This window comes from Asterias amurensis, chromosome 1 (genome assembly GCF_032118995.1).
Source record: "Asterias amurensis chromosome 1, ASM3211899v1".
Taxonomy (NCBI): Eukaryota; Metazoa; Echinodermata; class Asteroidea; order Forcipulatida; family Asteriidae; genus Asterias; species Asterias amurensis.
The window spans coordinates 6,279,760-6,303,955 of record NC_092648.1 but is presented as its reverse complement, the minus strand read 5'-3'; the positions used below and the strand labels follow the sequence as shown (position 1 = coordinate 6,303,955).

At 36.1% G+C, this 24,196-nt stretch overlaps 1 protein-coding gene across 1 annotated transcript in view; it reads left to right on the top strand.

The window, feature by feature from the left end:
• Positions 1 to 24,196, top strand: part of LOC139944245 (sodium- and chloride-dependent GABA transporter 1-like) — a 59,272-nt gene that overhangs the window by 21,480 nt on the left and 13,596 nt on the right. The window contains exons 8-10 of the mRNA XM_071941224.1: positions 5,819 to 5,931; positions 19,661 to 19,795; positions 23,727 to 23,829. Of these exons, the coding sequence (XP_071797325.1) occupies positions 5,819 to 5,931; positions 19,661 to 19,795; positions 23,727 to 23,829 (351 nt within the window). The remainder of the gene's footprint in view (positions 1 to 5,818; positions 5,932 to 19,660; positions 19,796 to 23,726; positions 23,830 to 24,196) is intronic.

The following is a 24,196-nucleotide window of genomic DNA, read 5'->3' as shown; positions in this document are numbered from 1 at the left end:
AAAGTCTTTCCCCAGGCACTGGACACATTTGATCTTTATCCGAGTGTAGTGTTCTCGGATCGTGTTCTTAAAGTTCTGGCGTGAGAACAGTGAACTTGTGGGTCAAGAACACACCACCAGAACTTAACTAGTAGTAGGAGGTACATCAGGATTGTTCTGCTTCACAGCGAATATATTTGCCACAGGTTAACTTGAAGCAGTATGTAGGTCATTGGTCATGGTACATGTACAGGGTTAGCTTTGGTTGCTGCAATTGAAACAAGCAATTTTGATTTGTCTACATAGTTACACACCTATGTTCCGACACACTTATGTTCCGACAACTCGGCCTATATTCCGACACCCCTATGTTTACAACACCCCTATATTCCAACACCCCTACATTCTGACACCCCTATGTTCCGACAAGTTGGTTTCGCTTGTACTTTTATGATACCTGAAAAAGTCTTCAAGCCGAAAGTTCTTTAAACATTTCAGTGAAAAATTACTTCTTTCAAACAAAAACTATGTTACTTCAGAGTGAGCCTTTTTTCACAATGTTTTGTACCATCTCCTTTGCTCTTTACCTAGTATATATATATTTGTTTGGAGTAATTACCAATAGTTTCCAGTGCTATTAACCTTAATAGGAAAATAATCTAAGCCATATACGGCTTCTTTTAGTTTGACTAAGCAATATAATACAGAGATAATACCTCCATAATTTTAAAGATGAATAATGCAGGTGGGGGTGAATTGAGCAAACGGCCATTGAGCGGTTGTTGACACCATGAGCCTCTCTCATCTTCGTGATCTTACACACAGTGAAACTTAAGGTACATGAGACCACAGAATCTGGAGTTTGCAGTAGTGGTTGTGATGTGATGCGAGAGGGCGGGGGTGGGGGGGGGGAGTGCGACCGGCTCATTCTCACAGTTGTCTCCAAAATATTTTTGTATTAAGCTGGTCCCCCACCAGCGTAGAAGTCTTTCAGTGAATATGTTTATATTAATAAGCTGGGGTCGGTTTCACAAAGAGTTAGGACTAGTCCTAGGAGATATACAAATTGCATGGATAGTCCCAACACTCAGAAAAATATTTACACAAGTTGTGTAAAAAAAAACCATGTTTTAGAGGCAGGGGGTGAACCTGCTAACAGTTGGGTAAACTTTTACCAGTTCGTTGCAGGGTAAAACTTACACAACAAATACTTACAAACTTACTTCGTTTAGGAGTAAACATATTTACCTAAATTTTAAGTAAACGCTAGATATGTAAAATATTACACATTGATTGTGTAAACCTTACACTTTTATGACATGTAAAACTATTCCGCGTTACCCTTCTTATGGGTTAACAAATAATAATACGACACACATCAGTAGATATGACTGTAGATCGTAACAACTTTTGAGAAACTCACCTTTTAATACGTCCACCTAGGAGCAAAAATCTCCATTCTTGTTACTTTTGCTCGACGAGCACGAACGACATGACTGCATGGACTGAGACGTTAGCAACTTGTCACGCAGACACGCGTGCGCACACGAGGGGAAAAACAAAAAACATAACTTGCATGTAAACACCGGATTCTTTTCACAGTTCCTAGTAAGACCTACCAATGCCATGTAAAGTTTCTCTTTACTTCGGTAAATCTTACATAACTTTGGTTAACTGCAATACTTACTCTCAAAACATGTATAGATTTTTTTACACTACAAATCAGTACATATTTTTGGCCGTGTTTTACTTAATTTAGGTAGTTTCTTACACAACTTTTTTTACATAACATCTTTTTACCATTTGTTTTCTGAGTGAAGTTAGGACGAGTAACTGGTCCTAACTCGATAAGACAAGTCCTAACTCTTTGTGAAATCCACCCCAGGTCCCTTTGCCCCATATAGTTTTCTATCTTGCATCCAAAAGTGTTTTAGAGTCAAAGTCTTTCAAAAAATAGTTAATGACCTGCCGATCAATTCCTAGCTTAGTCTTTCTCTAGAAGTCTTTCAGTAGCCTAAATTGATAGCCTAAGCAGGGCCTTCGCCCCCACACAGTTTGATGTATGCACTTTTAGCCTAGTTTGACCCTTTATTAGACTTTCTTATATCAACCAGATACAGTACATTCACCCAGATGACTCCTATAGCTAGAGAAGTTAGATTTATTCAGTCAATCAGAAACTTCCTGTGGGTGCAACCCTAATCCTCCAGGTCAACTTTTGACCCAGTTAGTTTTGTTTCATTTGATTAACTTAATATTAAACAGACCTCATATTTCTCAGAAAATGTGGATGTTTTTTTCCAAGCAGAGGGAAGTGGACATGGTCACTGTCAGGGATTGACAAACTACAATCCCTGCCATATCTAGTTGGACCCCCACACCACGGCCCTCGTGACCCCTTGTAGTGTTGGCTCTCATTGTACGGTTTGTGGGGGGGGGGGGGAGGGAAGGGGGCCAAGGGAAGGGGGACAAGGAATGTTTATTGCCATGTTGGGAATGGTTGGCCCAAGCATTTTGGCTGGGATAGTGGCCTATGGGAAAAAATTACATCCTTGCATATAGGAAGAGCTCTGTAAAGAGTTATAATAGACCATTATCTCTGAGGATACAAACAACCACAACAGTTGAATTGGCTTTAATATTGGTATCGTCTCAAATGCTGTGTTTATTCAACCATGTCACACCATATTGGTTAATCACCAATTGGGCAAAGACCAGTAACCGTTTTAAGTGATATGGAAAAAGGTTTGCGGCAATACCATCTTAATGAGTTGGGGTGGTTCTGAAAAGAAACGTTGGTTTCAGACGAACCATCCCAACTCATTCAGAGATAGTCAGTACATGGGGTTACCGTAAACCTTTACTACATAGTTTCAAATCCTACTTATTTTTAGTGAAATAAACCCCCCAAAGACACACATTGGCAACCTCTCGTATATTTATACTTGGCAACCATAAATACTTTGCAACCTGCCATTACTTAGCAACCTGTCATAAACAACTGGGGGCAAATACACTTGCTCACCAAACCAATGACGAGATGGGGTTATTATACTTCTTAGGTGTTGAATAGGCAAAAAAAGGGGTCATTGCACTGATTGTACACGCAATTGCATCACAGTATCTCAGCTACAGCCCCACTGGAAATAGTTAATGCGCCATTCAGAATAGTACATGTCACAACAACAAATTACCCACCGACCCCAAATTTTGATGTTTAATTATTGAATGGTTTCCATAATATAATCCTTCACACTGAAGAACATAGTATTGCCTCAAATGAAGCAGATATTTCAGATCAAGTGTCTCCAACATTATAGTTTTTGATGACCTTTTCCTGGCTTTTAGAAACAGCTTCATCTTCTTCTTTTGTTAAAGGCAGTGGACACTATTGGTAATTACTCAAAATAGTTTTTAACATAAAACCTTACTTGGTAACAAGTAATTGGGAGAGGTTGATAGTATAAAACATTGTGAGAAATGGCTCCCTCTAAAGTAATGTAGTTTTCGAGAAAGAAGTAATTTTCCACGAATTTGATTTTGAGACCTCAGATTTAGAATTTGAGGTCTCAAAATCAAGCATCTGAAAGCACACAGCTTCGTGTGACAAGGGTGTTTTTTTCTTTCATAGTTATCTCGCAACTTCAACGACCAATTGAGCTCAAATTTTCACAAGTTTGTTATTTTATGCATATGTTGAGATACATTAAGTGAAAAGACTGGTGTTTGAAAATTACCAATAATGTCCAGTGTCTTTAATACATATATTTAATAACTAATTTATATTTAAAAACTGAATTTTGATTTTCAGTTGTTTCTTGTGACCCAACCACCTACAATTTCAAAAATAACTTGAATTTTTTTAAATTATGCGTAAAATAGCAAGACAATACTGAAAGAAAAAACACCCTTTGCACGTGTGCTTTCAAATGCCTTATAAAAGGCTTCAGCTGAGGAATTTTATTATTTGAGTGAGAAATTACCTCTTTCTCAAAAACTATGTTATTTCAGAGGGAGCCGTTTTTCACAATACACAGGAAAAAATTCCCATTGAAAAAAATCAATGAGATTTAATGGGATCCCATTGAAAATTTGAATGGGATTAATGGGATACAATGGGATTGGGGTGGAATTTGGGACATATTCAACCGGATCTAATGGGATCCACAGGGGATCCCATTAAATCCCATTGAAACAATGGGATCCCGTTGAATCCCATTCAAAATATCAATGGGACTCAATGGGAATTTTTTCCTGGGTATGTTATATTTTCAAGAGCTTTCCATTGCTCGTTCCTTACCAAGTAAGTTTTAATGCTAACAATTATTTTGAGTAAATACCATTAGTGTCCAGTGCCTTTAACATTTTAAAACTATTCTTAATGGTAAATAAGGATTATGTCCTCTCATGTACAAGGACAAAGCAATTTATAAGATTGAGTGCCTTTGTCATTAAATAACAATATTGCCAATTTGTATAGTGGCCATCTACTATTGCGCTCCCAAGGACATGAGTGTCATGACAGGAACTCCCAGCCTTAATCCTAAGGCTGGGGGTCTCATATTTGGGTCAATGCACTATAGACTGTGTGCAACTATCAAAATCTATTCACATTATGTAGAGAGTTTGAGTTTGAGTATTTTTTGTAACACAAAACACAATGTCCCCAGATGTTCTATTAACTTGACCATTTTTAAGATAATAATAGTAGAAAGCTTACCTTAACCTAGCTGAGGTGCTGTATTTTTTGAGAAATTAGTAAAACAATGTCATGAATATAATGTTTTACATGCTTACATGATTTTCGTGACTTGTTTTACTATTTTCTCAAAAACTACAGCCCCTTAGCGAGTAATATTTTAAGGGAAGCTATCAATCATCATAATTACTGTGTGAGTGTAATGTAAATCTGTGGACATTGTGTTTTGTGTCCTACAAAAAGTACCCAGACCCTGAAACTATTCTGAAATTAAAATGCATCAGCCATTCTTCAATGTTATGCAGGCAAACTGGTTTAGTTTAGTTTAGTTGAGCAGTCAAAGTTCTTTTTATCCAATCTATTTTCGATTTGTGGATGATTATTTCTTTTTTAATAAAATTTGTAAATTTGGGGAGCTTTTATCTAGTTGTAATTATACAAATACCAGGCCTGTATGCTTCGTTTATGAAAGGGCACCAAGGCATCTTCTCATCGGTAAAGGGCACCATGAGGAAATTGTCAATTTCTACTGGGGCGTTTCAAGGGCACCGATGACCTAGAGGCATTGAGGCAATCTCCTTCATGAATAACTGGCCCGAAATGCTTGGCACAGCAAAAAATATTAATAAACATACAAAAGTTTGAACAGTGAGTGTGGGTTACAATTGTGAACAATTATGCAAATTATTCAGCCAAAAAGTGAGAGATTCCACAAATCCTGGTTGTGGTCTGGAAACGTGTAGTATCTGTCTCAAGTTCTGAATGGTTTGAATTGATCATTACTCTATGGTCCTCGTACAAGACACTTAACCATGGTAGCTTCTCTCCACCAAGGAATAAATGGGTACCTGCCAGATAGGTAGAAGTTTTGATGAGAAAACTTCCATCCTTTTGTTTGGTGACGTCATACTTGGCTAGTAATAGTGTTGGGTGTTTTGGGTAGTAGTGCCTCATTTATTTAGGTGGTTTTTTTTCATACAACAAATAATTTCAATTAATATTATACAAGGCGATAGACTAAATAAAATAGCTAAACCACGTTGTACACTAGATGAGTCCAAAATTAATTGGTATCTGTATCATTTTGTAGCATTCTGTAGCATTTTGTGTTTAACTCACAATTCTTGATGACTTTTGTAGGTCCTGGTCTAGCCTTCATAGCATACCCAGAAGCTGTCTGCCAGATGCCAATCTCAACCTTATGGGCCATCTTATTCTTCTTCATGCTCCTCCTACTTGGAATCGACAGCGAGGTAAGAGTCATTTTATTTCATTCTCCAATAATTCACATTCCCAATTTTGAATCTTCAACTAATTTTTATTTGTTCAGTGTGCACCATTTTCATTTTTACAATACAAGTTGTGAAACAATAGATGTTGTGGATATAAGTGAACTCCAGACAGTGTTTAGCAACGGTTAACCAAGGATTGTTCACTCATCTGGTGTTTCCAAGCAGAGTGCAGTTGGGTCCAGATTGCAGTTCGAGATGGATGGAGCAGCAGGCCATGTAGAGTAGTTGGTGTTGAATATGGCACCATGGTCTGATAGAGAAGTAACTATCCATCATTTTGCATGAATTCACTGCGTGCAAACAAGCTCAGTAACCTGTTTGTTTGGATTTGAATATATTCTCAACGCATTAGAGCCAAACGAGAAGAGAGAAGAAAATGAAGAAATTTCAGTTTTAGATGTGGGAGGAAAACCCCAGAGAATTATTCCAGGGAAAAACCCGCGCAGTCTGGTAGGGACTTGTCTTATCATGTAAACTTGTACATATATTTTTGATGTAATTTTATTGTTAACCAAATGCCATTAGTCTATGACTTTTTATTTGGTCTTGTATTTTTATATGAAAATAAACCAATATTGAATTGAATTGAATTGAAAAAAAAAAACCAATCCACATACATGTAGTGTCCCCGTTGGGATTCGAACCAGGTCCCCATAGGTGGAAGGCAAGACATTAGAGACCACTACACCTACCTAATCGCCATTGTTGATACAGACTTATGAGTCTAACAAATAATGGCTCTTATACTGTCATGTAGTTGTGTCATTGAAGCTTTTCAAAATGCGTTTTTGAGGGAAGTTAATATTAATACTGATAGTGTTTAATTTTTCTATTACTTTTAATCACACACAAAGTTTGTCAATATATTATTTTGGTATGGTATTTTATTTTATTCTAAAACATATAATGTCACACTATTTAAAAAACTAAACAAATTGTATCCATTCTTTCAATACATTAAATGTCTTCTTTTAAACCATGACTAACTTCCCAATCGATGTAACACCCATAATATGACATTGCATGGCACTGTTTGTATTTCAAACACTTTGCATGTGTAGTGCTGGGGGCTCTTAATTACTGGCAAACCTACATGTATGTACACGCTAACGTCAGTGTGTTACAGCAAAAGCAGAATCTAATAAAAGCGTAGTTAGATTATAAAAACAAATATTATGTAGGTTTCCCAGGAGGATTCAAACCAATACTAAACAGACAGAAATAACAATCTCAACAACTGTAATAACATAAATATCAATTATTGGAAAAGAATATTACTTTCCATCCACTAGATTTCAATTTAACACATACTTTTACTAACCTTTACATAATGTGAGCAAATTCAGGTTTTATTATGTTACTTTTTTAATCAGAATTATTTTTCGTCAATAGATGGAAACTTGCATCGCAAAAAAATATATTAATTGGTTTTACACTGATGTATGTTAGCACTGAATACACAGTACTTCCCAAGCCCACAGCTCACAGTCACAGGCGGGATTCGAACCCTCGCTGTTTTTTTAAGAGCAACATCAATTAACCTTGTGAACTTCAAAAAATACACTGTTTACTCAGGGTGTTAAGAAATAATGTTTAGCAAGGGATTGACCCATTTGGCTGACTTGATGAATGCTATAAATTATTAATGTAAGGCCCAGTCCACAAGGTTAATAATTGTTTTATGATAACACAGCATGTAAAATAAGTATTTTATATTCCAACACTTATGACATACCATCCCATTGTTAGATTGACTACTTATCCAAGGTTTCTATTCGTTTCTTATAAGTATAGATAATTTAAATGTCTGCACTTCCACAAAACAATAGTGCACCATTCCTACAGAGGCACACTTGTTTAAAGATACTGGACACTTTTGGTATTTATCAAAGGCCAGTCTTTTCACTTGGTGTATCTCAACATAATGCACAAAATAACTGGTCATCAATTAGTCATCGAAGTTATGTGCCAGCCCTCCAATTATTTGACTTCGAGTCCGAACTTTAGGTCTCAAACCATCTCAAACTCAGTTCAAATATTTTAGTGATAAAATACTTCTTTTGCAAAAACCATGTTACTTCAGAGGGGGCCGTTAATCACAATGTTTTTTACTATAAAGCAGCCGTTCATTGCTCGTTGTTTTTATGCTAACAATTATTTGAGTAATGGTGTCCAGTGCCCTTTAAATAGTTAACCTTGAATTTGAATTCAATTTATAGAAACAGATCAATGATCCTTTAAAACAAATACTATAAACAAAAGATTGATTGAAATTTGCACACTTAATGATCCTTTTTTGAAGTACCTTGTAATTTTAGAACGCAAATTTATACAATGATTGTAAAGAGTATGGAAAAACCTTTAGTATGAATTTTTTTAGTATGAATTTTTTGGTTGACGTTGCAAAGTGTTCTCTCGGATAAGCTACTTACATAATGGCATTGTATTATGTAAACTTGTTTACCGTGCATATTAGTTAATATTTAAAAGAAATACAAATAATAAGTTAGATAATAATCTGTAACTGATTGATAAAAATCAACACAGAGTATTATTTAAACAGAACAGTTTCCCATCACTTTACTATTTCCAATGCATGAAATTTACAACTATTAAGAAAATAACAATTAAGAAAATAAGGCAACCAGAAACTTACTTAAACAAACCTATTGTTTAAATGCAGCAATAGCCAACACAAAACAAATGCATTTGAAATTATCTTTTGTGAGTAGAGGAATAATGAAGAGAGGGGCATATAAATATTGTAAATTATATATATCAAAATCATTATCAAAATCATATATACATATATTATAAAAATAGAAGAAAATTAATTATTGCTGGTTTATCACTAATAAAATGGTGTAGAGAGGTGGTTTAGCGTTATCTCAACAATCTTCTCCATCGCAGTTGAAAGCTCTTATCTGAAGATATTGCTGTTAGGTGAAATGGGTTAGGGTAGGTGTGGGGTAGTCTTGGTTCATTGACCTTTGCATGGCCGGATTATATCCCAGCCTTGCAACCTTTGGGCAGGGTGCCGTATCGCCAGCTAGCTTTGCGTAAGTGTTTTCTTGGTTTAATTTCTAGCTTCAACCGAAATGTTGTTACATTACGTAACAATGTGCTATGCTACGTTTTGAGTATGAGATATAGTGACTTCTTGGACCAAGACTAGAGTGGGTGTGGAGCTAATGCTAGGCTCAAAGCATATAGCATCATCTCCATTATACACTTGTGTTCAGACACAGATTAAAGCATGCTAGTCAAAATTTGAAAGTTAAACTTGGAGGTAGTAATAAGATTTTCAAAACACAATCAGACTTCAGTGACACAATCCTTCAATTCTTTCAGGGTGAACTTTACTATTGCGCCTGCGGCTAACAGTATGCTGCAATGCATCTTGGGAGTTTAAAACCAGTCGGGACTTGCGTTTAAGTCACATTTATTGTATTATAATAGGCAAGACTTGGTGAGTAGTAAATTTCACCAGTGGATTACTGACGATACAAACATGTATTTCTACACATTTGGTTATTTGAACATACTATAAGACAGGACACCACATTAATACTAAATCAAATTGTGTCTTAATCAATATCATTATCATCACAATTTGTTGTTGTTTTGTTTCTTTTTATCTTTTTCCAAGAACTTACACATAAAAGTAGATACATAATTTGTTAACAGGTGTGCAAGACTGGAGCGTTGAAGCCAGATGTTTGAGTTAGTAGACGGTTCTTTTGTTAAAACTTACCTTTTCTACCTGTACTCTAATTATGTTTCTTACTATAGTAACGCGGAGCAGTATAATTAACTGTAATATATTCCCTGTGTGTAATTCTTTACAATTTTATAGTTACCCACTTTTGAGAAAGACATTGCAGTGGTGTAATGGCAGGTGGTGGTTTGTTAATCCAAGACAGTATGAACAGTGTTGCAACATTGCTGACAGGCATTTTGTTGGTGAAACTAATAATGTTGAATGGCATTTTTTTCCTTTGTTGAGTAACCCAAACAGACTAGTTAAAATGTAATACTTGGAGCGAGTTTTGAACAGGGCAATTGCTTTACTGCTGTTTGACTAACGTCATTCATCTCAATGTTGGTTAGTCCCTGGTAGTTTGTTAAGTCAATTAAAGTTTCAAACCATGATTACTCTTTATAAAAATTTTCCAGAAAAAGAACCTTAAAAATAATGGAGCCCATAAAAAATATGGATGCCCTATACTCAATGGTTGTACATATGCATGCAGGCTTATGAAAGTATCCTTGTGGGGCCTTTTACACAATAGAACAATGGACCCCACAAGGGAATTTTTTGTGCAACCTAGACACCACAAACAAGGGAAAAATATAGCAACAATAGTAGGATCCCATAAACATGATATGTAAGGTTGTATGCACTGACAGATTTTAGACCAAGTATGTATTTAATAATTGTGTTATTGATTCTAAGCTACGGCATGGTTTGGCACTTTATTTTTGACAACTTACCGTTGCTTTTTAACAGTTTTTGAAAAGCACTTTTCACCATTTCTCTGCATATACATTTAAATATAAGCACATGGTTTCCTATCCACCAATCAGAATGGACAGATCAGGGGTATTTAGGAATATCTAATTGGATTTATGTTGTAACTGTAAACAAATTTATCCACTGCCTAGATACGTTTTTGGTTTTTTGGGTGGTGGGGGGTGGGGGCAGAAGCTTATCACCGCCGTATCATCGCTGTTTTCACGAAATGGCAAATCTGCTCAAAATGATGTGATGGGGCGAATAAGTTTGGAGCCTTACAGCTGTCTAAAAGAGTATCCAAATAAACAAATAATTATCTAGTCATGTTTTTCAACTTTTGCACTACCCGATCACTAGAAAATATTTGTCATCTTCAAATAAAAGATCGGCGAAAACACTTTTTGAAAATGTTGTGTTTCAGCTGCGTGGAGGGGTTCACCACTTTGTGAAAACGGCAACAATATTTTATTTTGCCTTTATCTTGATGTGTGAAATTTTCTAACTGGGTATTTTGGGTATATCAAGTAATAAACACCAGGGTATAAATTTGGGTATAAATGAGGATAATTCACACGCTTTAGCAAAATCTAAGAGGTCTAAGCCTTGTTATCAAAGTAATAGTCTTTCAAAAGAGAACACAATGAATAAACCGTGCCCTGGTGTTACCCTTGCCCCGCCATTACACCATTTGCTCTGGGCTTGTTGACCAAGTGTATCTTTTCCTACTTACTACCGGTCTTTTTTATCTAACCTCCTTTGATGGCAGGTTTGAAGAGAGATGTCTAGCTTTGGGAGCTAGACAAGCAGATCAAGGTGGTCTAGCCCGAAGAGTTGCACCTCACTATCTGCACCCAATCAGGGGGGTGTAAGGTTCCCTGCCAACACTCCTTCCAGGGAGTAGAGGTGGGGCAGACCTACCCCCAATCTCCTGACAGAAGTCACCAGCAGTGTCTTCACGATACAGAGGGGCACATTGCAGGGGAGCTAGTAGGTTGACAAGCTCTAGGAGTACAAACTACTAACCATACCGCCTGTCAGTAGGGGTAGGGGGTGGGGAAGCTAGGTAGTTAACAGGTGTTGGAGTCTTGCCAGTTGAGATGTCATCACTCTATCTTCAATGATAACAACGACGTAGATCAACCTATCGCCGTGATGTCTAAGCTGTTACTATCCTGAGAAGCTCAGCTGTTTCTTTCCTGAGGAGCCCGGATTAGTCTAATACTTTGTTTTGTTTTCAAGGGCTACTCTACAAAGATGTGGACAACTGTTTATCAATGATGATTGATGAGGAGCTGAAGAATGAAATCATATAGGGACACAGCGTTCATTGGTTGAGTTGAGTACAATAAATCATCTTCAAACTAATTTCCATTGATCATCCAATTGCAATACGATTCAAAGCAAGGAAATAATCATGACACATACATGTACATTGAATCCAAATACAGCAATAAGCAGGTTGTTTTTTTTCCTCCCAAGAGTTAATCAAGCAAAACTTCAGGAAAATTTTTCAGGCCACTGTTTTTTGTTTTTTTTTCCAAGCATTTTTTTTCCTTTTTTTCTAAGATCAAGATCATTTTCAGGCCGATAAATTAATGTTTGAAAGGGCAAGGTAATTTTCATTTAGCAAAGGGCACTTCCATTGGAAAATCTTAAAGGAACGTTACAGAATTGGTAAGAAACAAAAATCCTGAAGATCACAGATTTACATAAAACTTACATTATCTGATGACGACAGTTGAAAACATCCCATGAAATATTTCTTTCTGAAAATGTCATATTTGATGAGAAATAAATAATCTAACTTCGCGTTTGGAGTTCATCGCTCAGTGAGTGTTTTATTCATTTTTATTTTGGCATCGATACAATGCAAAATTTGTAATCGTTTTTTCACTATTCTCTCGTGACCCAGATGGCCAATCGATCTCAAACTTAATAATAATAATAAGACATTCTACAGGTTTGTCAGTTTATGTATATGGTGGATTACATAAAGTGTGTACACTGCCAGCAACTTTTTTGCTATCAAAACCAATTCTGTAATAATCCTTTAAAGTCAATGAGAAACGTTTGAAGGGCACCGAGGCAAACAAGGGGCAATGGTGGCCTCGGCCTCTGTACCCTGCGTGTTATTCCAGGCCTGGATTTGAACATTATGTAGTTTCAGAAGTCATGCATGTAGGTCTAGTTTTATGTCTGTAACACCTCCCTGTACACATGTATCTAGGGAGGTTTTATGAGTCGTTGACTTACAAGTGACACGATTGAGTAAGTAGTTAACATGACTCAGTCAGAGGGTGTTATTCATGAGAAGTATCCACTGAAAACAATATAGGAGCACTCATTTCAAATAGCCATGTTTGTTTTTGTTTTTTTTTGGGGGGGGGGAGGGGGTGTAACTAATATTTGTTTAATATTTGTTTAATATTGTTGTGTTTGTTTGTTTGTTTGTTTGTTTGTTTGTTTGTTTGTTTGTTCGTTCGTTCGTTCGTTCGTTCGTTCGTTCGTTCGTTCGTTCGTTCGTTCGTTCGTTCGTTCGTTCGTTCGTTCGTTCGTTCGTTCGTTCGTTCGTTCGTTCGTTCGTTCGTTCGTTCGTTCGTTCGTTCGTTCGTTCGTTCGTTCGTTCGTTCGTTCGTTCGTTCGTCGTTTGTTTGTTCGGGTAATTGTTTGTTTGTTCGGGTAATTGTTTGTTTGTTGTTGGTTTCTTTAGGTTTTTTTTAGGGGGAGACGTAAAGCATTTATCATTATTTCGTTAGAAGTTAAAGTGATCAGAGAATATTCATTTTGTTTTACCCAAACACACCGTTGTGTTTTAAGTACTGTATACTGAGTGCTTTCCCGCGTTCTGTGAAAAAAATCACAGGCATATTACTTGGGTGAGGTTCGAACCCTCGACCTTTGCAATATTAGTGCAGTGTCATACCAACTAGACCACCGAGATTGCCCGGTAGCTAGAGGCAGTTCGAATCCTATGTTTTAGCAGCGGGTACTGCAAATGATTTAATAGATGTTAAATTTGCATCGGGATAAAGAATAATCATTTTAGTTTTACCCAGATACACCTATGTGTGTTAGCACCATGTACTTTTTCCAGCTCCAGTAGTATATGATTTATTTTCACTGCTAGCTCACATTGGTGTATAAGGGGAAAACCAAAATGAGTATTTTTTATCCCGAATGCAAATTTTATCAGAGTATGATAATAACTTCTATAGCTGAAACTATACACTTTTTCTGTATAATGGTAAGTATTTGAGTTTATACACAAACAAAAGTGTTTAGTTTCAGTTAGAAGAAGTCTTTATCATACTCTGATTACTGTAATTTCTATTTAAATATAGATTTTAATGGAAGGTAAAACTGTTATACCAGCCAGGCTCCTAGTGGATGATACCCATGCCCATTTTCTTAAAATGTACTATGAATGGGGTAACCTTGTTTCTTCCTCAGGAGTAATTGGCAGGGTGCCCCAAGTGGCAGTTGGTTTGGGTTGACAACCCAAAGCTATACCAGCCAGGCTCCTAATAGATGATACCCATGCCCACACTCTTACGGGATGTGAAGGGGGTAACCCTGTTACAACTCCAGGAGTAGGTAGCAACATGCCCCTCGTGGCAGTTGATTTGGATCTAAAGCCCAAATCAATTAAGTGTAGCCCTCACCTTCATGTGGCTGTCCATCCTTGTGATGTTGGGCAATATCTCATTAAAAAAATAACACTCTGAGTTTGGCCCAGATTTGCTGAAAAAACAGACAATCATTTGAATGAAATAGATTCCTTGGCTGTCATCAGATTGATAAATGAGAAAGAAGATTATTTCCACTGCTTCGTTGAATTTGTGGGAGTGTTTGAGGGATTTGGCAAAAGAGTGTCTAATTTAATGCTGCCTTTAAAGGCACTGGACATTATTGGTAATTGTAAAAGACCAGTCTTCTCAATTGATGTGTCTCAACATATACGCATCGAATAACAAAGCTGTACAAATTTGAACTAAACTGGTCGTCGAAGTGGTGAGATAATAATGGAAGAAAAAACCCCTTGTCACACGCAGTTGTGTGCTTTCAGATGCTTGATTTTTGGACCTTAAAATCTAATTCTGAGGTCCTGAAATCAATTTAAATATTTGAGTGAAAAATTACTTTTTTCTTGAAAACTATCTTACTTCAGAGGGAGCTGTTTCTCACAATGTTTTATACTATCAACAGCTCTCCATTACTTGTTACCAAGTAAGGTTTTATGCTAATAATTATGTGGAGTGATTGCCTACAATTGGTATCAAAATCCTTTAATGATCTGGTGAGGTGGGACCAGAACACTCATTATTTCAGGGCCATATTCTAACCCATAGTGCATGATTTTAAATATTGCATGCACGTATTTCACCTATCTCACATTAGTGAGAATGTAATTAATTAGTTTGTTTTGAATGTGTTCTGGTCGCTGCTCATTGTCAAGACAATCTATATGACTCATAACATTGGATTGCGAGACCAATGTTCAGCTAAGAGTGGGTAGTGACAAGAGATGTGAAGCTATTTAGGGCACTAATGAATCGTTTATTTTAAAATGTTTGTCTCTTAACCTAGTCATGTGCACCATCAATTCATTGTCTGACTTTTATTTCATGCAGACATATTAATGTTAAGGCACTAAATATCAACCTTTGTTTTTTTTCTAAATCCACTTCCACTGCTGCAAAATACATCAAAAAGACACTGATTTCAAGATCTACTACTTCATCTCTCAACTGTTTTCAGCGAGTGTGAATGCAAAGCGAATTTTGGCGTCACAGGGCTGTTTTCACAGCGAATGATTCACAAGAGTTGAGCACATTTTAACCGTTCCAATTATTTAATGTGAAGTTTTGACGTCAAAAATTTGTTTCGCATTTGCATTCGCAGGAAGTATGAACCAGGCTTTATACTTAATATCATAATGAGACTTCCTGCGAAAAGCAACTTAAATCCTGATTTTGCTTGAACTATGGTATTTGGCTGTTATGTTGCTCCCAGCACTGCATGCTACCCCCACTCTCACACCTAGCTTCCTACTCCATTCACCACTGATTAGACACATACATGTTCATTTTATTGTACATCCTCTCCTCAGCCAATGTCTGTGGTCCTCCAGCTCCGTCTGCACCTCTTCCTTCTCCTTGTACTTTGTCTTATTAGATTGCACATGACGTCATCTACCATCATCTTTGATGTAAAACAATGAAAGACTGCATGCCTGTACATGCGCGCTTGACTCTCAGCCAATAATAGCTCTTCACGTGTGTGCACATTTTATCAAAGATGGCGATCAATGTAAGATCTGAGGTCTATAGATGTAACGCTGTAGTGCATGTGTAGTCTTCCAGCTGATATCATCCTAGTGGTAGTCACAGCATTGTATCAACTTTAAAAGCTTACCTTTTGGCATACAACACATCATGATGGCAGCATTGTGCGATATTAAACTAGACTTGGTTAGCATCCGTTGTCTTCTTTGGACTTGGGGATGCCTAAAAGTAACTCATCTGAATTATCTATCTATCTGTGTATTTGTTTAATATTCAGCAAAATAGATGTTAAATTTTCATCAGGTTAAAGAATATAAATTTGGGTTTTTACCTTACATTCCCGAGTCCTGTGAAAAATATCACAGGCATATTACTTGGGTGGGATTCGAACCCACAACCCTTGCAATTCTAGAGCAGTGTTTTGCCAACTAGACTACCGAGGTTGCCTGGTAGCTAGAGGCGATTCGAAAACTCGGCATGTCTTGAGTATTACTCCCATCCTTAATGCCAGTGTCATTTAGTATGTCATTATTAAAGGAACACGTTGCCTTGGATCGGACGAGTTGGTCTATAAAAAGCGTTTGAAACCGTTTGTTATGAAATGTATATGGTTAGAAAGATGTTTTAAAAGTAGAATATAATGATCCACACAAGTATCTCTCAAAATGGCACGGTTTTCTTTTTACGTGGGGAACTATCACGGTCGGCCATTTATGGGGGTCAAAATTTTGACTCCCATAAATGGCCGACCGTGTTTTTGGACGAGGTAAAAAGAAAACCACGCAATTTCGAGGCATATTTGTGTAGATCATTGTATTCTACTTTTACATCATCTTTCTAACCATGTGCATTTTATAATAAACGGTCAAAAAACGCTTTTCAAAGACCGACTCGACCGATCCAAGGCAACGTGTTCCTTTAAGCAATGTTTGTGTTGCATTTGCCGTAGTAGTGCTGCATTTTCGTTGCACAGTCTGCTAAGTGTTTTTCTTGTAGAGCCATACATAGATGAAGAAGGTGTCATTTTGTTTAATAACATTAATTTATTAGAGTAGAAGCTTTGCTGTTAGTTGATCAGTCATTGCCCATTGGACCTGAAGGAAAACAAACTTAATGCCGTTTTGTTTTTCAGATTGCTACATGTGTTCCTCGTTGATTAATGTTTGTGTATTTGTCTTCTCCTCTGAACGGTGCAGTGGGGAAGCCTCTTAATAAGCTCCAAGCTTTTTAGGCAATCGATCCCTCAGGCCTGCATGATCTGTTTCAGTGTTGTGTCTACATGTATGTTCTGTCTCTGTTCGTCTCGTTTATAGGTCTGTTTTTTTTGTTCTGTGATTTTGAGTTTTTTAACCCCATGTTTTGTTTCTTGTAAACTTTGCTAATATTTTTGTCACTAGACATGCTTTGGTGTCATCTTAAAATTGCTTGCTGTAATGTTGCCTGATCTTTTTTCTAATAAAAATGAAATCAAATGGAATATTTGATAGAGACAGAGACGTCATGGTTAATCAGTGGCTGTTCAAGGTTTGTGATTGAGTATGTTGGAATGATGCAATCTTCAACATCCATTACATGCTAGAACAAAAAGAAAACTCATGCAAGAGATTTATTTACAAGGACATATTTTTTCCTTTTGTAATTCCAAAGCTTCAAAATGCCATCTCCTTGTCTGTAAATGACAATTGGCTTCAGAGCTAGAAAGAAAATGGTGGGATTTTTTACGAAGCTGTGTTCATTTCAGAGTTTTAAAACATGTTTATGCAATCAAAACATTTGAAGAAAAACAAATTCAGTTTACATTTGTATCTCATCAAGCATTCTGGCTACGCTTACGTGTTTATTTGAAAGCCCATTCAAGGTTATTTTGACAAAGAAATCTTAAAATGTATCCAATGTAAAGATCTTCTATTTCATTAAAAATAAAATTGAATGATTCCAGCCTGTCCAATTTATGAGTACAACTAATGTCCTTCATATTTTTGACTTAATGTACACGCAGTTTCCAGGTGTCCTGTGAACTTAACCATTGTTAATAATTGAAGGTTTTCTATGCATTGTGTCTTGCAATTATGGCTGAGGTGAAAGCATTAACCATTGTTGTGCTTTTATTCCTCTTCATTAGACCCAACATCTCTAAGTATCCTTTCAGCATCATGCAGTTCAGCTTAGAATAAAGGAAACCAAAGTTTTTGTATTGAAAGAAAACATTTAAGTATATTGGTGGCTCATGGATTTTCATATCGGTTTTAGTCATTAATTGAGATAATAAAGAAGATTTTAAAATGAGTCTCAGAAATAATGTAAATCTGACCTAGGAAAAGAGCTGGTCGAATAACATTTGGCAAGATTTCTCTAGGGGAGTCGGTAGCATGCATTTTTAAACACAAAATAATCTTTAAAAAATTGCTGCATGCTTACAATAACGTTTCATTGATTTTGCAAATCATCAGTGCACCCTCATGTGATGTATTTTTAAGAGAGAGAGTTCATTATTCAGAGAGTAAGAAATGCACATTAATATTGTTCAAGTTTTTGATAACAGCATTTAAATGATGTCTTATATTATTTGCATTGAGCCCAGTCTTCTTTCTTAATATCTGAGCAGTTGACTATAGTAATGCATGTCTTGAGTCACATAATGGCAGAACTTTGAACTAATAGCAATCCTTCCTCTTGATAATTAATTGCAAAGTCTTCCTGCACCTAACACTACAGGCTTGCATCTCATCTTATATTTCATCAAAGTATAAAAAAAGCCATCCTCATTTATAGTGAGTTGTCATTTAGCATTTTTTTAACAGGACTGATTCCAGAGCATATCATCAATAATCTAACTTTATTTTCAGCTATTTTTGTCACTTTCTCCCAAGGTGTAGTTTTAGTTGGAGGTGGAAAATACTTGGCTGATTAGTTTAAGGATTTTAAAATAATTGTTTCTGTTATGATTATTGAAGTGGTTTGTTCATCCATTTCTAAGGTAGATATCAGTTGTGGTCATATAATACACTAAAACTTATTTTCTTTTTTTTCTTTTTTTCTTGTTTATGTTTTATTTTTTACTGATGGGGTTTAGAAATACATTCAGAGTCTTGCTTTTTTCATGGTACCTAAAAAATAGTCACAACTAAATAAATTAAAAGTACAAACAAACTTTTAGAAGGGTAATATTATATTTATGTATCGTAAAGATGAGAGAAGATGTGTGATAAGAAATTCTGATCCAATGAGAACGAAAAATTGTAATCATCAAGATATTCAATTTATTGAGAAATGGTAAGTATGATAACAATATTTATACATTCAAACGGATGGTCAAGCTCAGTAATGTGGTAGTTAGGCGGGTATAAACTATTTCATTATTGGAGATTAGAAAAGGTTGTTTGAGTAGCTTTCTTAAGGTGAAATCATGATCACTATTTTGTTTCACAAACTCATACAAATTCAGTTGCACTACGAAAAGCTTTTTTATTTTAACTATTAGAATGACTTCACTCATCTGTTGATCTTTATGAAATAAGTTTATATTTTGGTCAACTGCTTTGATGTATTTTGCCAAATTTACTTGTGGGATGTTGTTGAGCAGCAAGTATAAAGTTTTGCATTGACATGATGGAAATCTGCTTCAGGGATATTGAAGATTAACTTTGGTTTTACCCATATACACTGATGTGTGTTAACACTGTACATGTATACTCAGAACTTCTCCCAGCTCTGTGAAAAAATATCACAGGCATATTACTCGGGTGGGATTCAAACCCATGACCTGTGCAATTCTAGAGCAGTGTCTTACCAACTAGACCACCAAGATCTGTGTATTATGGGTAAAATCAAAATGACTATGATATTATTAGATATAATAGTTTGATGATTGTGTTTGTATGCCTTACAGTTTGTTGGGGTTGAGGGAATGGTGACGGCCATTGTTGACTTCTTTCCCAGTTTGCATAAAGGCAAACGACGGCCACTCTTTGTCCTCTTACTCTGCTTTCTGATGTTTCTGGCTGGTCTACCAATGACATGTTCGGTAAGTTTGCCTTTTCCTGTATGTTTCTACTGTTTTCAATCCAGTTTCGTTTATTTAGGAGGTTTAAAACTACACTGGTGATATTAACTTTAAAGTCACTGGACACTGTAATTACTCAAAATAATTGTTAGCATAAAAACTTACTTCGTAATGGGCAATGGGAGAGCTGTTGGTAGAAAACGTTGTAAGAAACGGCTCCCCCTGAAGTAATGTTTTTGAGAAAGAGGTAATTTCTCACTCAAACATAGTTGAAGAATTCACGTCTGAAGCCTTGCATCTGAAAGCACATTATTCTCTCTCAACTTTGATCACCAAATGAGTCCAATTTTTCACAGGTTTGTTATTTCATGCATTTGTTGAGATACACCAAGTGAGAAGACTGGTCTTTGACAATTACCAAAGGTGTCCAGTGCATTTAAACAAACTGACTCAAAATAATATCCTTTAGTTCTCGATAAACACATTAGACAAGCCTGTAAAAAAAATGTAAACAAAATGGTTCGGTTATATGAGTGATGCTGTGACGAGAAAGGTCTGCACATTCATTAAACCCTTACAAAAAAGTTCCATCTATAGGCGAAATGCCTATAGAATCCAATTGGATTGATAAAATCGGATTGGATTCTTAAAGGATTGCCGGCACTTCTTTGATTCATATAAGATTCTCACGGGTTTTTGGGTAAGGGAGTGTGCACATTCGAAGTTAAACATACTCACACCACAAAAAGAATTTCCCTGAAATTTGTTTTGCTCATGAGGCATAATATAATAATACGAAGGCCTTCAACTAAGCACACATTTCTTGCCCTGGTAAATAAAACAAGGACTTCTTTCTGTTCTATTATTCAGACTAAATTCTGTTAGCTTCATCCCTGTTGGTTTGTACACAAAAGCAAAGGGAGGGTGTCTTCTCTCTGTCAAAACACCTGGAACCTTTTGGTTAAAGTCCTCTGTTTCATAAGGGAGCCCTTGACTAGCTAAAAGGCTGCATTGATAGCAGGTGGGCTGAAGAATTTTATAAAGACTCTTGGACAAAAGTTAACCTCTGACATTTTCTTGTCCCGACTCTCCTTGTAAATGATTTTGTACATATTGTGTTCCATGTGTAGAGCAAAAAATAGCCACAGCATGATTGTCATAAGCTCCTTGTAATGTCCATTAAATGCACTGGACACTATTGGTATTGGCAAAGAATGTTATCGACACTTGGTGTATCCCAACATGCATGTAATAATAAGTCTGTGAACATTTAGACTCAATTGGTCAGCAAAGTGACAAGAGAATGATGAAAGAAACACCGTTGTTGAACAAATTTGTTTGCTTTCAGATGCCTGAAAAGGCTTCATATCATGCCTCAAGTCTTTTAATATTATTTGAAGGAGAAATTACCTCTTTCTTGAAAACTGCATTACTTCAGAGGGAGCCGTTTCAAACAAAGTTTTATACCATCAACAGCTCTCTATTGTTCGGTACCAAGTAAGTTTTAAAGGGTCTATGTAAGTTTTAAAGGGTCTATGTAACTTTTGTAGGACAAAAAACACAATGTCCACAGATTTACACTAAACTTACACAGTTTGAAGATAATGATAGTAGAAAGCTTCCCTGAAAATATTACGTGCTGAGGTGCTGTAGTTTTTGTGAAATGAGTAAAACAATGTCATGGAAATAATTTTCGTCTCATGAGACGAAAGTTGTTTTAATCATTTACAAACGTATTTTCATGACATTTTTTTTACTAATTTCTCAAAAACTACAGCACCTCAGTAAGTAATACTTGAAAGGAAGCTTTCCACTATCATTATCTTCAAACCCTGTAGGTTTAATGTAAATCTATGGACATTTTGAAAAAGTACCCAAATCCTTTAATGCTGATAAATATTTTGATTAATTACGAATAGTGTCCAGTACCGTTAAAGGTAAAGAATATTTTCTGTTTAGAAATATTTTTGGACAGTAATTGCTGTTGCCCTTGAGGTTAAGATGACCAAAAGGCCTATCCGGTACTCAGGTTGAACATATCTACCAAATTGGAGCCCTTGTGTTGCTGCGTTTTCTTTAGTTATGTTGTGACAAAGGTCTTATTAAAAAAAAAGTAGTTGTGTCACTACAATGTCGCTGCTATTTTACAGGCTAAGATTCTGAACAGGGAATACTCGATACACATTGGAGACAGAACTACTTCTATCAGGATATTAAACCAAATTCTTGTTGGTTTGCTTATGAAATAATAAGACCTTAAATGAACATTGAGTTCTCAACGAGAAGTGGTCGAAGTAAACTTGAGTGTATTTATGGCCCCTGTTGCTAATTAAAATGATTTTTATTGCAGCGGCATCAAATTTGATGGTGATGAATTTATCCTGATGTATAGGTCATAATTCATGAAAAACAACTTCATAAAAGCCAGGACTTTAGCACATTTTATTGTTCCTGTTGCAAATTAAAAGATTTTTATCCCAGCAACGTTAAAGTATAAATGGTGAATAACTGTTCCCCAAAGTGTAGGTCATATTTTTTTTAAAAGTTGTTTTTCATGAAGGAAGTGATGAGTAATATTTTCCGCCAGATTTAACTTTGGGATTTTATACTAAACAGGACCTGCTGGCCCCAAAAGAAAATTTGATTTATTAAAATCATTTCCCCTGAGTATTGACATGCGACTTGTGATTATAGATGATAAGCAGAAACAACCTTTGAACCAGTATCAATTGTTTTGAGAAATATTTCAATGACGGGCCTATCTAGAGAACAGTTTCCATGTTAGGCAATATTACAGTTAAATAAGAGTCGTAGGTTTTTGTCCTGAGCAAGAAACTTTACGGTAAAGTTTCTTGCTCAGGACAAAAACCTATGACTGGATGGGACATTTAACTGTAGGTCCTGTGTACTAGGAGTAGTAGTGCATGTAAAAGAACCAAAGACACTTAACTTTGGAAGAGTAGCGGTTTACCTCAGTGTTTCTAGTTCATTGCAAGGTTTCCTTTAAGGTATTCTTTTACAGGTTTCCTCAAGCTAGCTACAGTGATTTAGTTCACTTCCTAGGTCAAAATTCCAGTTGAACCCAGTTAACTGGGGTAAACTGGTTCAACTGGATAGTGACTAAACTCATCCATTTTCCATATTAAAGGGTCTATGTAACTTTTGTAGGACAAAAAACACAATGTCCACAGATTTAGTTTTTGCGAAACTAGTAAAAAAATGTCATGAAAACATAAAATAACACGAGACGAAAATTATTTTAATCATTTACAAACGTATTTTCATGACATTTTTTTACTGAAAAGGTACCCAAATCCTTTAACCAACTGGTTTGGACTAGGTTTAATTGTGTTCAACTAGGTTTAAATTAAAAACCAGTTGGTTTATGTCCATTTTCCATGTTAAATCAACTGGTTTTAACGGTGCTTAACTACTTTATCAACTGGTTTTCAACTAGGTCCAGTTAAACCCAGTTTAACTAGGTTCAATTGAAATTTTGACCTGGGATAAGGCATCCTTGGTTTCATTACCAGAAATATATAATAATAACAGTTAATTGTCAACTAAATTTTGGTTGATGTCTGTTTTCTCAGTCTTTGGATAAAGACTCATTTGTTAATCATCTTGTTGGGTGATTTTCCTTGTGTCCCCCCCCTTCCCATTTCTGGATTTACACTCTGAAAGCCATAGCAGAATTTGTGTACCAGACTGTTATTCCTTTTATTTTCTTCGTTTAGAACCAAAGTTATGTTTTCATTGTTGGGAAACAATTGGAATCAAGATTTTCTGTAGCATTTTGTTATAACATGTATCTCTCTAATGAATTTGGGTTTTTCTGTAAAAATAAATGGTGACGTAATTAGAACTTTTTTTCTTCTATGAGATAAATTGTTCATGTTTTTGCTTGATAACCACCTTGAAATACAATTCAATTTTGTTTTGTTTTACACAGGGAGGAATGTACGTATTCCAGTTGTTTGATGCTTATGCTGCCAGTGGATTTGCACTACTGTGGGTTGCCTTCTTTGAAGCTGTAGTAATTGGCTGGGTGTACGGTAAGATCATTGGCCCCAACCACAAACCAATGTTTGGATAGTGTGAAGGATTTTGAAAATGAATAGGGCAAGTTTGTACTGAATCCTGTGTGATATTGGCAGCCAGTGGAGATCCTGTAATACAGGAGTGATGTGGGAATATTTACTGGTGAGAGAAACTAGTCTGGCAGCAATGTTTTGTAGACGCTGCAGATGTTTTAGTTGGTTTCTCTTGATGTCATACAGCAGTGAACTGCCTGCGTCGATTTTGGAAGTGATGAAAGCGACATTTCAGTGGTGTTGTTTGTCAAGATATTTCTGAATGTGTCGAATGTTACGGATTGACATGCAGACCGATCTAGAAATTGTTGTCATGTGGGGTTTCATG